The sequence below is a fragment of the Rhamphochromis sp. 'chilingali' genome (assembly GCF_963969265.1).
Source record: "Rhamphochromis sp. 'chilingali' genome assembly, chromosome: 2".
Taxonomy (NCBI): Eukaryota; Metazoa; Chordata; class Actinopteri; order Cichliformes; family Cichlidae; genus Rhamphochromis; species Rhamphochromis sp. 'chilingali'.
In genome coordinates this window covers 62792723-62805517 of record NC_137930.1, presented here as the reverse complement: position 1 = coordinate 62805517, position 12795 = coordinate 62792723, and the positions used below count along the sequence as shown (strand labels likewise).

Here is a 12795-nt window from a genome sequence, read left to right as displayed (position 1 = left end):
ATCTTATTAAACACACAAAGTTACTGTACAAAGCATACTAGCTAATTTTGAGGGATCAAATGTGAACTGTTGTCCTGGTACATTTTATATCAAATGATCCAGTTATATGTGAGTTTCAGTTATTTGTCATTCTCTTGAGGAATATACTGACTACTAACTCCAGCTTTCAGTATTAAGTAGGTATTAAGTAAGTATACTAAATTGATTTCAGAGTTATATAAACATGAGCATAAATATGATATTGATAAACAATACGTAATCAGAACTGTGAACAGTTAAATGGTCTAAGCTATATATATATATTGAATCAACATATATATTGAATCAACTGAATTTCTTTAGATCATTGTTATTTTGTTTTGTTTTTTTATTAACACTTTACAGCTGAATTCTGTGTTACTAATGCAAAATTAAATTAAATACAAAAATAATAATAATTTAAGCAAACAAGAATCACAATTCTTCAGTTTTTATTTATTATCTGATGTAAACAGAGACAAAAAGTACAAACTTCACAAAAGGATGGTAAGTTGTCTGATTCAATGACAATACATAAGAAATAAGTAAATACAGCATAACATAATTTGAAGGTAGTGGTAGGTAGTGGAACTTTAGTGTATGCAAAATGAATGAACAGAGAAAGTATTGTGCGGTCCCAGTAAACTGTACATTTAGTCTATGCATGTGAGCCCAAAATGAGGAGATACACTGTGAAACATGACAGAAGTAGAATTTTGTGAATCATCCATCATCCATTACTTTGGAAATGCAATTCATTACGGCAAAAACAAATATGAGACAAGTTGCTATATAATGCACTCCAAAACATGGCGTTATGGTAGCACTGTGACAAGTATCCAATGAAATGTGGATATTTCATAGCTGTCATATGGTTACATTTATGACAGTAAAATAAAATCAAACATTCAATCAAGTAAGAAAACAAAATTGCCTGTCACAATTCAAAATGGTGAGGGCAGAAAAAGACAATATAATCAATCAATCAAACAAATAAAGTTGCCAACAATTCAGTTTACATCAGGTCTCTCTGGCTCTCACCCATCGCTCTCCCCTGACGACTGAAGCTGTGAAGATATATCAGCTGAGAAAAAGAGCCAGGTTATATATAGAACTTAAGAAAAATCCCTGCCTGCTAGAGAGTCCATGGGGTATTAGGCACCGTAATGGACCATACTGTATTTTTATGATATCAACAAAAAGGTCAGTATATGTTTTATTTTATGAGAAGAATTTAAATAAGTATCATCTATCCTCCACTGTGCAAAAAGTAAACGAGATAAAAATTGGTTCAAAGTGACCTGGCATCTATTCTGCCCCACAGGGATCCCACGATAAAGCACTAAAGTCATCTTTTTCAGAGGGCACTCATGAAACAAAGAACATTTGGGTCTCTGTGATTGCATTTTGCTCCTGCTAAAATGATATATTAATACAGTGGCCACAAATGTGGTCTTTTTAACACGATTTCTCTCTATGACTTACAGCGCTTTCATCTGTTTCCATAAATATCCTCTCTATATAAATGCATAAATGTGTCATATCCTTGCAATACAATAAAATGCACCATTTTTCACAGATGGTGTCGATTTATAAACCAAAAAAAGGAAAAGGAGTATGAAAAAAAATGTGTTGCCTCTGCCGTCACATCTTTGTGGTGTAGTAACTAACAGTTAACAAAGCAATTCGAAGTCAAATAAATGTTTAAAGAAAGAAAAACAAACATCAAAAGTGTAAAATAGCATTGTTTTCCATAAAATAATCTTCATTTATGGGTTCAGGTGCAAAACACTGGCTATTCAAGCAAAATCTGTTTGTAATATCTAACAACACACAAGCATCTGAGTTCCAAAATATAAAAACTAAAAACAACATAAAATGTGTTTGGCCTCTTGCCCAAAGCAGAATGAGACTGACTTCGCTTTCTGGAAAGTCAAAATACTTCCATGTAGAGATAACTGACCAATGGTACAATTCTCTAGAAATCAATCAAATGTTAATAGTTATGGAAAATTCAAAAATCAGGAACTTCCAAAGACATTTCATCATCATCCTGGATCTCTACTGGGTCAATGGTAGCCTGTAGAGCCTTTGCAGAGTCCTTGTGAGCTTCCATAAACTTCTGCAAGTACTTGGACGTGTACAGCCAGTGGTGTTTCAGCACGTCCTCCAGTTCAAAGGTCTTAGACTGGCGTGCATTCATCTTGCGAAAACGCCTGAAGAGCTTGTTTGCTGACTCGTTCCCCTCGCTGGCCCAGGCTCCTATGGATCCGTCTCTCTCTATAATTTCAGGTACGTGGGCTAGGGTCTTGTGCAGATAATTTGTTATCTTTCCATTGTACCTATATTTGAAGGTAGTGGAGAGGAGGTCAGCAAAGCGCTGAGAGTTAAAACTGTAGCGGCATAGCTGGTCAGGGCATTCCTTGGCTGGGCAGGTGGCACGCCACACAGGTTTCATTTGGAGGTAGAGTTTGATAAGCTCCCTCAGGGCCTCTCTTCTCTCTTCTGAGGGCACCAGCTCACACACCACGTCCACAGCCTCCTGGGTCATTAGTCTGCGGGCGTAGTTCCCATTCATCCTCATTACTGGTTTAAGCTTCATCTGCTTCCTCAGCTGTTTATCTAAGGCCGCCCTCCAGCTGCGCCGTTCCTCCCGGCTGGGGTTGGCCTTTTTATACACCTCTCCGATCTCATCCTGGAAGATCTTGTAGAATTCAGTAGCATTGCCGATGTCACAGTGCAATGCATCTAGCGTTGGCTGCGTCTCCAAGAAGGGCTTTGCAGACACACCTTTGACTCTATCACGCAGCTCATCTACTGACTCAGAAAAGGGGTTGGTTCTCCATATTTCATAGCGTTCTAGGTTCTCTTCGTGACTGCGGGTGATGGAGTGCAGCACCATGTTTTGAGAGGCCTCTGCACGACTGGAGTCACATAGAGTGCAGACGTACGTGGACCCAGAGGCCTCCAGCCCCTCCATCTCACGCACCATCTTCTCATCATATCCCGTGCCCCTGAAGTGGAAGCGAAAGGATCGAGGCAGACCACCCATGGACAGGATAAGTCTGCTTTCTTTCATTGCATTACGTTCTGCAACTATAGGCCCCAGGACAGCTGTGAGTGTCTCATGGTCTGACTCATCCACAAACATCAGGCACAGAGGCTTACAGGACAATTCTGAATTTGGCTTTGGCTCGGTAAAAATGGTAACCTCCTCCTCCTCATCGTCTGCCAGGACAGAGACAGACATAACAGTGAAAGAAAAACGAACAGCCTTCTCAGGAACAACTGGTCCCCCGCCATGCTTCTCGCTGACATCACCCATGCCATCGCAACATTCCTTGATCATGACACTAAAACCTGATGTGCAGGCACTGTCTTCCATCCCACTCTCCCTCAGCCCCTCCATGATGTCCTCCTCCAGATCCTTTAAGGCAGACACAAGTGCCACATCGTACCGAAAGCGCCGAGTGATAGTGTCAGCTGGGACGTCATCCACTGAGGAAGACCATCCAGAGAGCCCATTAATAATGCCAACATTATAGGATGGGGACACGTTTTTGAGAGCTGGCTGCCATTCAAACTGGTGAAAACCAGGGAGAAGCTCCTTCTCTGCAGCTCGAAGAGTGTGCAAGGGCTGAAAGATCTGGCGGCCACTTGTGGCTTTGACAGTCCGATACATCTTATGATATTGACTGCAGCTCAGGAATGTGTTGACCCGAATGGCCAGGCACACAGCAGGACTCAACCCAAAGCCTCTGCCTGCAGAGAGAGAAAATGAGAGGAGATAAAGTTTCAGAGAGAGACAGAAAGAGGCACAGTCTCAACATAAAAAGAAAGGATTGACACATGAAGAGAATTATTTACAGTGGGGCAAAAAAGTATTTAGTCAGCCACCGATTGTGCAAGTTCCCCCACCTAAAATGATGACAGAGGTCAGTAATTTGCACCAGAGGTACACTTCAACTGTGAGAGACAGAATGTGAAAAAAAAATCCATGAATCCACATGGTAGGATTTGTAAAGAATTTATTCGTAAATCAGGGTGGAAAATAAGTATTTGGTCACCTCAAACAAGGAAAATCTCTGGCTCTCACAGACCTGTAACATCTTCTGTAAGAAGCTTTTCTGTCCCCCACTCGTTACCTGTATGAATGGTACCTGTTTGAACTCATCATCTGTATAAAAGACACCTGTCCACAGCCTCAAACAGTCAGACTCCAAACTCCGCCATGGCCAAGACCAAAGAGCTTTCGAAGGACACCAGGAAAAGTATTGTAGACCTGCACCAGACTGGGAAGAGTGAATCTACAATAGGCAAGCAGCTTGGTGTGAAAAAATCAACTGTGGGAGCAATCATCAGAAAATGGAAGACATACAAGACCACTGATAATCTCCCTCGATCTGGGGCTCCACGCAAGATCTCATCCCGTGGGGTCAAAATGATCATGAGAACGGTGAGCAAAGATCCCAGAACCACACGGGGGGACCTGGTGAATGACCTGCAGAGAGCTGGGACCAAAGTAACAAAGGTCACCATCAGTAACACACTACAACGGCAGGGAATCAAATCCCGCAGTGCCAGACGTGTTCCGCTGCTGAAGCCAGTGCATGTCCAGGCCCGTCTGAAGTTTGCCAGAGAGCACATGGATGATACAGCAGAGGATTGGGAGAATGTCATGTGGTCAGATGAAACCAAAGTAGAACTTTTTGGTATAAACTCAACTCGTCGTGTTTGGAGGAAGAAGAATACTGAGTTGCATCCCAAGAACACCATACCTACTGTGAAGCATGGGGGTGGAAACATCATGCTATGGGGCTGTTTTTCTGCCAAGGGGACAGGACGACTGATCCGTGTTAAGGACAGAATGAATGGGGCCATGTATCGTGAGATTTTGAGCCAAAACCTCCTTCCATCAGTGAGAACTTTGAAGATGAAACGAGGCTGGGTCTTCCAACATGACAATGATCCACAACACACCACCCGGGCAACAAAGGAGTGGCTCCGTAAGAAGCATTTGAAAGTCCTGGAGTGGCCTAGCCAGTCTCCAGACCTCGACCCCATAGAAAATCTGTGGCGGGAGTTGAAAGTCCGTGTTGCTCGGCGACAGCCCCAAAACATCACTGCTCTCGAGAAGATCTGCATGGAGGAATGGGCCAAAATACCAGCTACTGTGTGTGCAAACCTGGTAAAGACCTATAGTAAACGTTTGACCTCTGTTATTGCCAACAAAGGTTATGTTACAAAGTATTGAGTTGTATTTTTGTTATTGACCAAATACTGGTCTTGGCCATGGCGGAGTTTGGAGTCTGACTGTTTGAGGCTGTGGACAGGTGTCTTTTATACAGATGATGAGTTCAAACAGGTACCATTCATACAGGTAACGAGTGGGGGACAGAAAAGCTTCTTACAGAAGACGTTACAGGTCTGTGAGAGCCAGAGATTTTCCTTGTTTGAGGTGACCAAATACTTATTTTCCACCCTGATTTACGAATAAATTCTTTACAAATCCTACCATGTGGATTCATGGATTTTTTTTTCACATTCTGTCTCTCACAGTTGAAGTGTACCTCTGGTGCAAATTACTGACCTCTGTCATCATTTTAGGTGGGGGAACTTGCACAATCGGTGGCTGACTAAATACTTTTTTGCCCCACTGTAATACCAACCCACAGAAGCCTATTTCTAGTGCTTTGAAAATACTGCAGTATCTAAAATTTCCTTATTTGATATCCCACATTTGGAGTAATTTCTACAATGAGACAGACAGAAGCGTAAATTTCACACCCAAATGTGAATGTCTCATTGTCAACAGCCCACAAGCCGCTGATTACAAAATCCAATATTTCCTAAATTTCAAATGTTATAAGGGGACAGAGGGTGAATCAGTGAAGCTGGCAATAGTGATGTATTGGCTGTAGATGAAAACAGACACCAGCTGCCTTCTATTCCCCAGAGAGGAGGATGGTGCTGTCTGTGTAATTTGCAGATACAAGAGCTGCTGATGTTGTTTTGATTCTAACAGCCCCTTCACAAGAGTTGTTATTGTGCATTAAAGGGAGTGTGAGAATGAGAGACTGACAGACAAGATGAGTGAAAGTGGGAGAAAATCAGGGAGGGGTTGAATGTGCAGCAGCAGTGGTTCAATAGACAGAAATGGACAATAATTAAATGCTTTTCAATCAAAATCACAGAAAGCTTTCTTATGTCTCCTGAATATTGGACTTTTCTTCATTGTTATTCATGAGATGACTGTATTCCTCGGGGGTAGGTGGAAATATTAATGAGCAAACACTATCATGATTTTCATTTGTTTGTATCCCCCTTTCTTTGCCACGGAGGGCTGTGTTGATTGAACATAAACCCTTATAATAGCCTCTTACCTTGCATCATGGCCTCTAGCTCATCTGCCTGACGGTGTTCATTCCCAGATCTCAGTGCAAGCAGAAACAGCGTCAAACACACAGACTTCAGATCACCACCTTCCTCTTTGTCTGCAAACACCTTCACCTGGTTCTTCAGATCCCTCAGTCGATGCTTCTGGGCACGACGGGTTAGCGAGAGCAAGTGCTGGCGAGGTCTTCCCCCTTTATTGGTTAGTAGGAAGTTATCAAGTTCTGACAGACTCAGGTTTTCATTTTCCTTCAGCTCGTGGCTCAGACAGTGAGCCTTAAATGAGTCCAGCCTCACTTGCTCACGACATCCCTCACTGGGGCAGAGCAGAGGTAGGGAATGGAGGGCAGATGAAAAGACTTTGGCAGGTGAGGTGAGATTATCGGGTGTACAGGGCGAGTTGCAGGCAGGGCAGTGAGGTCCTAGAACGTGGGTAAATTTTACAATGCAGCCACGGCAGAAGAGGTGCCCACAGGTGGACTGAACTGGATCAGAGAGCAGGTGGTCACACACTAGGCAGGTGAACGATGCAACAAAGTCCACAGGGAGCTTCTCAGAGAGCAGCTTGGTGCTCAGGTGATCTTTCTGGCAGCGTGTAATGTTCCTCACCCACTGCTCTCTCTGGATGCTGAACTTCTTCCAGGCCCTGAGAGCAGGACCATGACGGTCTCCAAATGGTCTCAGAACTCTCCTCTCACCAACAGCGATGGCGTCGCAGTCCCATCTGGTCCTTTTTGCCAGGCTCTGTGCTCTTGGAAGGACTTTCCTCCTCTTCCTTCCAGTCCTCTGGAATGATGTTTTTTTGGGGTAGCAGAGGTGGCACAGGGAAGAGTGAGGTTTCCACTCAGGCACTCTTGTTCTGGTGAAGCTGCAGACCCCCCCACCTCGAATGGCAACCATCCAGCAGCGGTGGCAGAAGGAAAGGGGGTGGACAGATTCTGTGTCCTCTGTCACGTCCACTTTGAAGACTTTAAGGATGACTTCTGGCCAGCTTGGGAACTTGCAGCCCATTTTACGCAAGGCACACTTGCTCACCTCATCCAGATCTCCATGAACATCGTGCACTGGTCCTTTGACTTTCCTCAGAACCATTCCACAGACACGACACAAACCCCTATAAAGAGCCAGGGAAATAGTGTCAGATCCTTAGAAACAAATGAATATAACATAGCATCATTCACAAAATGTAACAATTTGATTACCTGAGGTGGTCCATGTGGGTTTCCATCTCCTGTAGCTTCACATCTACTCTCCTGCCAGGGCCCTCCACATTTTCCTTGCTTTTTCCTCCTAGGCATAATTTCATAACACTCCCTGGACCCGCAGCATGATCTATTTCTATATTTGGAGCTGCCGTAGGTGAAATCTCAGGCCGTGTTTCACTGGGCAGAGGGGCTTTCTCCATGGACTTCACCCTGAAGAGTTTGAACTTCCACTGAGAATACTCAGAGTGGGGATGGTGGAGCTCTGGCGGCATGGATGATCTGGGACCATCTGTCTCCAGGCTTTCTGCTGCCATGATGAGATGTAGAGCTTAGGTGCTGGAGAGGCAAGGAGAGGAGAGAAGAGATGAGGAGGTCATTTGATATACTGCAAAAGCATGAAAAACAATTTCAGCCATCTGTAGTATAAGATGATAGATATTGAGAAAAGGTTTGAAGGTTAAAAATCCTCACAGGGATGGTTGAGCCAGTAGTGTCTTCTCAGTATTGAGACCATGACACAATCCAAAAGCTTTACTTGATTCCTGCTGAATTTATGCTCATAACACCCTGAAATTCCCACTGAATAGAGAAGAGCAAACCTTGACCTAGACTGCTGTATTATACCATAAGTGGCATTTAGATCTTGTGTAAAATGCATGAGACAAGCACTAGGGGATCGATACAACACCAAAATCCTCATTTCACTCATCTTCAAGCCCATCACTCAGTAAGCTACTGTGACTTTTTTTTTCTTTGACACAGCAAGTTTGCTAAATGGGAAACCTTATCCCAGCAAGGTTGTCAATCATTTATATTAGTTGTTTTCTTGGCTGGCAGGAGAGCTGGAGCCCTGAAAGCTTCCAACTGGCACTTTTAATGCAAGGAAAAATCGGAAACACAGCAAACTTATTACATATTACATAGATATTGACCAAACCAGATGCAAAAGAAGATGAGAAACCATCATATTGAATAAACATCATAAAGAATTATTCCAAACACAAGATTGTTCAATTTCAGCAGCCAAATGCTCTTATGATACAGCACAGGTAAGATCAATGACGGTGCTACACTGATGGGCCCTATTTCATCTTCTCCCATACTATCTAGGTTCTATTACCAGTTCTGACAATAAAGCAGTCAAACAATCTTAGAAACTAATAGTTCAATCTTTGCTCTTACCATTTCACACCTACAGCATTCACACAGTTGAATCTTCTGTCTATCCATCTTTCAATGATCTCACTACATTTTCATCCTTGGAGGCTCAAATCTGTCAGTCTCCTTATTTTCTCAGCTCTCTCTCTGTGTACTTCTCATGCTGAACTCCCCTTTGAGACAAACAGCTGAGCCTGTGTGCATGTGTGTCAGCTGGGCTCTTACCTTGTTTTTCAGTCTCAGCTGGCGTCAGCTCCCTTGGGGGCTCCTCTCTGCATGGGAGCACAAGGAAAGCCCTGGAGCTAGGCCCTTACACCCTACATATACTGTATACGTTTGAGCCAGTCACAGCTTGAAGCTTCTGTTACCAGGAGTCGTGGCTCCATAAAGTGGGAATGCTCCTGACTGTCTCATTGGGCCTCATATTTATACCCATCCTTTGGTGGAATCCCAACAGTCAACCACTGCCACCTGATCGAGGCAGCTGAGGAAAGAAAAAAAAAACAAGGTCAACCCCAAAGAACAGTTGTAACATGTGCATGCTGAGAATCCAACAGCATACCCCCAAAACAAACAACTTTTTACCACACCACACTTATCCTCAGCTAGACACACTTGCATGTCTAGCTATCTTCATCCAGGTGGCCTCACTGTGACAGAAAGAGCAATACTGTTAAACCTTTGAAAAGGCTGAAAGTGCAGAGACGTAGCAGATCACAGGATAAGTGGTCAAGATTAAAAACAAAACTGAATAATGGTGGGGGATTTTAACAGCATAAATATCTGAATAATCAAGAAACGGGAGGAACTATAACAATAACAAAGACTTGTTGTTGTAATCTTCATTCTAATCATCTTTCTTTTCCCCTGGCATGTCTAAGTGTTTGTGACTTCTGCCTCAGCAGTCCAAATGGGGGCTGCTGTGACAAACCAAATGACAAAGCCAGTGACACAAGTGAGTCATATTAGGTTGAATATCAATTTGTGCGCAAACGTGTGTGTGTCATATTGGAGTGTGGGTGCTCACTCACTGTGGTGGTTACTATTTTAAAAATAATGCTTCAAATGATGACTTATAGAAACTGCACACACCCAAACCAACAAGTGTTGATCTGTCTGTCAGTTTGTTTGTTTGTGCATTAAACTGCATTGTGCTTCATGGTTTTTGTCCACAAATTCTTTTGATCAGCACCTCATTTACCTATAACTTGTCAGCATCAAAGCAGCACATTTTATTCATCTTTTCAAATATTCAGTGTCTGTCACCATTCAAAATGAGTTTTAATTAGACAGCATCATTTGATGTAATTTCTCAGCAGGTATGGGGAGTATTTGCCCAAGATCATTCTTGTTTGTAATTATCCAGGGGATTAATCTGGTGTATTCACCACAGGAGCCTGTTGCTGTTGCATTGGCTTTGCCAGCCAAGTCATTAGATACACAGTCAGTAGGCACCAAACAACAGTTGGGTCTCTCCCACTCTTGTCAGCTTAACAGGGGAGCAGGATGAATACTGGCAGGCTTTGCAGCTTATATTTGGCGCATATGTCCAAGTGTGACCTCAGAGAGCAGTAGCAGTTTTTGTTCGTCCGTCTCTTTCTTTCTGTTTGATGAGTACACCTACTTACTGCAAATGCTGAAGAGCCACTACGCAGACCGAAGCTGGCGACAAAAGTGCTGTTTTCTAGGCCTGCTCATATCTATCAGACACACCTGAGAGATCCGAGGTGCACAATGCTTGATTCATTATATATCCAAGAACAAGCAAATGATGGATTGTAGCAAGATGTTCCAGACCTATTTATAGTTGATATTTAGATTTATGATAGCCAAGTAGCCACATGTTTCCAAGGTAAACGCCACACCTAACTCTGTGGCAGACAGGGACAGAGCTGCAGATGTCTGCCTGACAAACAAGCAGTCACCCCCTGAGACCCTCATCTCTCTACGCCTGCTAATTGACTTGTTATTGATCAATTCAAAGACAGTCTGATTTATGGGAAAGAGGACTTGTGGAGACAGCCACCTGGCATGGAGCAGAGTGTTATGAATGTGAGGAGCAAACCCTGGGAGACATAGAGGCTGCAGTTTAGGAGGACATACAGGAGTTTGCAATGCACCACTGAACTGACACCTTGCAGTTGGTGGGGGTGTTTGTTTGTTTGTTTGTTTTTTCATTTTTTCCAGAATGCAACAACAGCGTGTGTGTGTGTGTGTGTGTGTGTGTGTGTGTGTGTGTGTGTGTGTGTGTGTGTGTGTGTGTGTGTGTGTGTGTGTGTGTGTGTGTGTGTGCAGTTGAATGACCATAAAGCAGGTGTGTGCTGAGGGAGGGGTGAGCAGAAATATGGCTGGGCCGCTATATACTCTATATTTGAGAGAAGGGGAGGTGGTGGGGGAAGATGGGTGGGAGGGGCTGCTGTGCGTCTGTTTGTGAGTTTGCTCTGGTGTTTGGGGGATTATGCCGAAGAACAGTTCAAATAAATATAAAGTACTTCCTACTAATCCATCCTGAGAAACTTCAGAATGATCAGAATCAGAATCGTTACTTATGGATCTATGTGTACAAAGCACAAGAACACACAGAGAACTAGACGGACAAAAGAACAAGAGGGAACGTGTACTGGGTGAAAGACAGAGAAAGGGGATATAGTAGTGATCTTGTGTAAAGGAGCTGCACAGGATAACAGGCTTAGCTCAGAATGGAGAACACAAAAGGGCTTAGGGCTGATTGCATGCTGTGACAAGGAAAGGGGGAAAGAGATCAAACCTTCCAGGAGAACTATATAAGCCAAAAGTCCAAAAAAAGATCCCCTGACAGCCCAAGCCACATAGCAGCTTAAAGAAAAGTGTCAATAGCAAAGATGGACAATAGATGAATTCCGCAGAAGCACTGGTAGCCTACTTTCCTCACTGGGAATAAAATGTCAGCAATGTCCACATTTGAATAGACTAAACCAAAATTACTGCATGATATTTCAAAATGTCATGAAGAATGTGTGCATCTTTGTGATTGCATCGAGGTAAAGGGGGCATTTCACTCCCATATTCCCACTGTGTTATGGAATATTAAGCGTTTAGTATGCAAATTCTTATCTGAAATTTCAAAGCACGTTCAACAACTTCTTCAAGCCGATTCTCAGTAAGTCACCTCCTACTGTCCATTTTTTCCATTCCTCATCCGGAGACATGATTGGGTAGATTAATACTCAAAGAGGTAGACTTCAGTACGGGGCTATTCGTCAAAGCTACCTGCCAGAACAAACCCTTTTCCCCACTACTCATATTCCCCCTCGTTCATCTCTGCTGTCTCTCCCACTCAATGTCTTGTTTTCCTCTGCTTGGCCCTCTCTTTTCAGGTTTTGTTAATAATCAAATGTGTTATTATTCCAATGAGGTGATTAATTACCACCCACCCTTCCCTCTGTTCCACAGGTTAACGTGCTTGCAATCACAGAGTGACAGCCATCTGAATGATCTCCCTCAAGGCCTCATGTGACCTCATATTGCTCGCCTGCATTTGTTGTTGGCTCATCCCGACTACTGGAGCTTTAACAGAGAGCAGAGAAACACAACAACATCACAGCTTCTACAAATAACATCCCCCACAAGCTGCTGACAGCCTGACACCCCAATATCTTCCATGTCCTGCTTTCCAAATATTCATTTTATTGGATAGTCTAGTCTTGGGACCATATTAGTTCATTCCAAGTCTTGCAGTACCCTGAGGCACTGCAGTTATTTTGGTTTTGGACCAGTTCCATTCGTCTCTTTTGTTCTGGTAAGTAAAAACAATGTGAAGAAGAACTTAAGCTGAAACAATTGAGAGTCACATTTAAGAACCATTTTTCAAAGGAGGGGAAGCTAATCCTATTACCAACCCAATATTGGATAGAGAGAGGGGTCAATAATATGCAGAGATTGCAGTGTGAATATAGTATAGCAATCTGAAAAGTGAGACCTGAGTAGACAATCCAAATGGATGTTGATCCACTTGCAGAAAATCAAAAGAAACCCTAAGCCA

The 12795-nt window shown here is 43.2% G+C and overlaps 1 protein-coding gene across 2 annotated transcripts; it reads right to left on the bottom strand.

The window, feature by feature from the left end:
* Nucleotides 1-530: 530 nt before the first annotated feature.
* rag1 (recombination activating 1) lies at nucleotides 531-9138 on the bottom strand. 2 transcript variants are annotated; one of them, XM_080874614.1, is made up of 4 exons: nucleotides 9000-9138; nucleotides 7614-7952; nucleotides 6402-7525; nucleotides 531-3780 (listed from the first exon to the last, which is right to left on the bottom strand). In XM_080874614.1, the coding sequence occupies exons 2-4, from the start codon at nucleotides 7928-7930 to the stop codon at nucleotides 2033-2035; spliced, it is 3189 nt and encodes a 1062-aa protein (XP_080730740.1). In that variant the 5' UTR covers nucleotides 7931-7952; nucleotides 9000-9138; the 3' UTR covers nucleotides 531-2032. The 2 variants fall into 2 exon arrangements, with proteins under 2 accessions (XP_080730740.1, XP_080730739.1); XM_080874613.1 differs by lacking the exon at nucleotides 9000-9138 and adding an exon at nucleotides 8799-8920.
* Between the last annotated feature and the right edge of the window lie 3657 nt (nucleotides 9139-12795).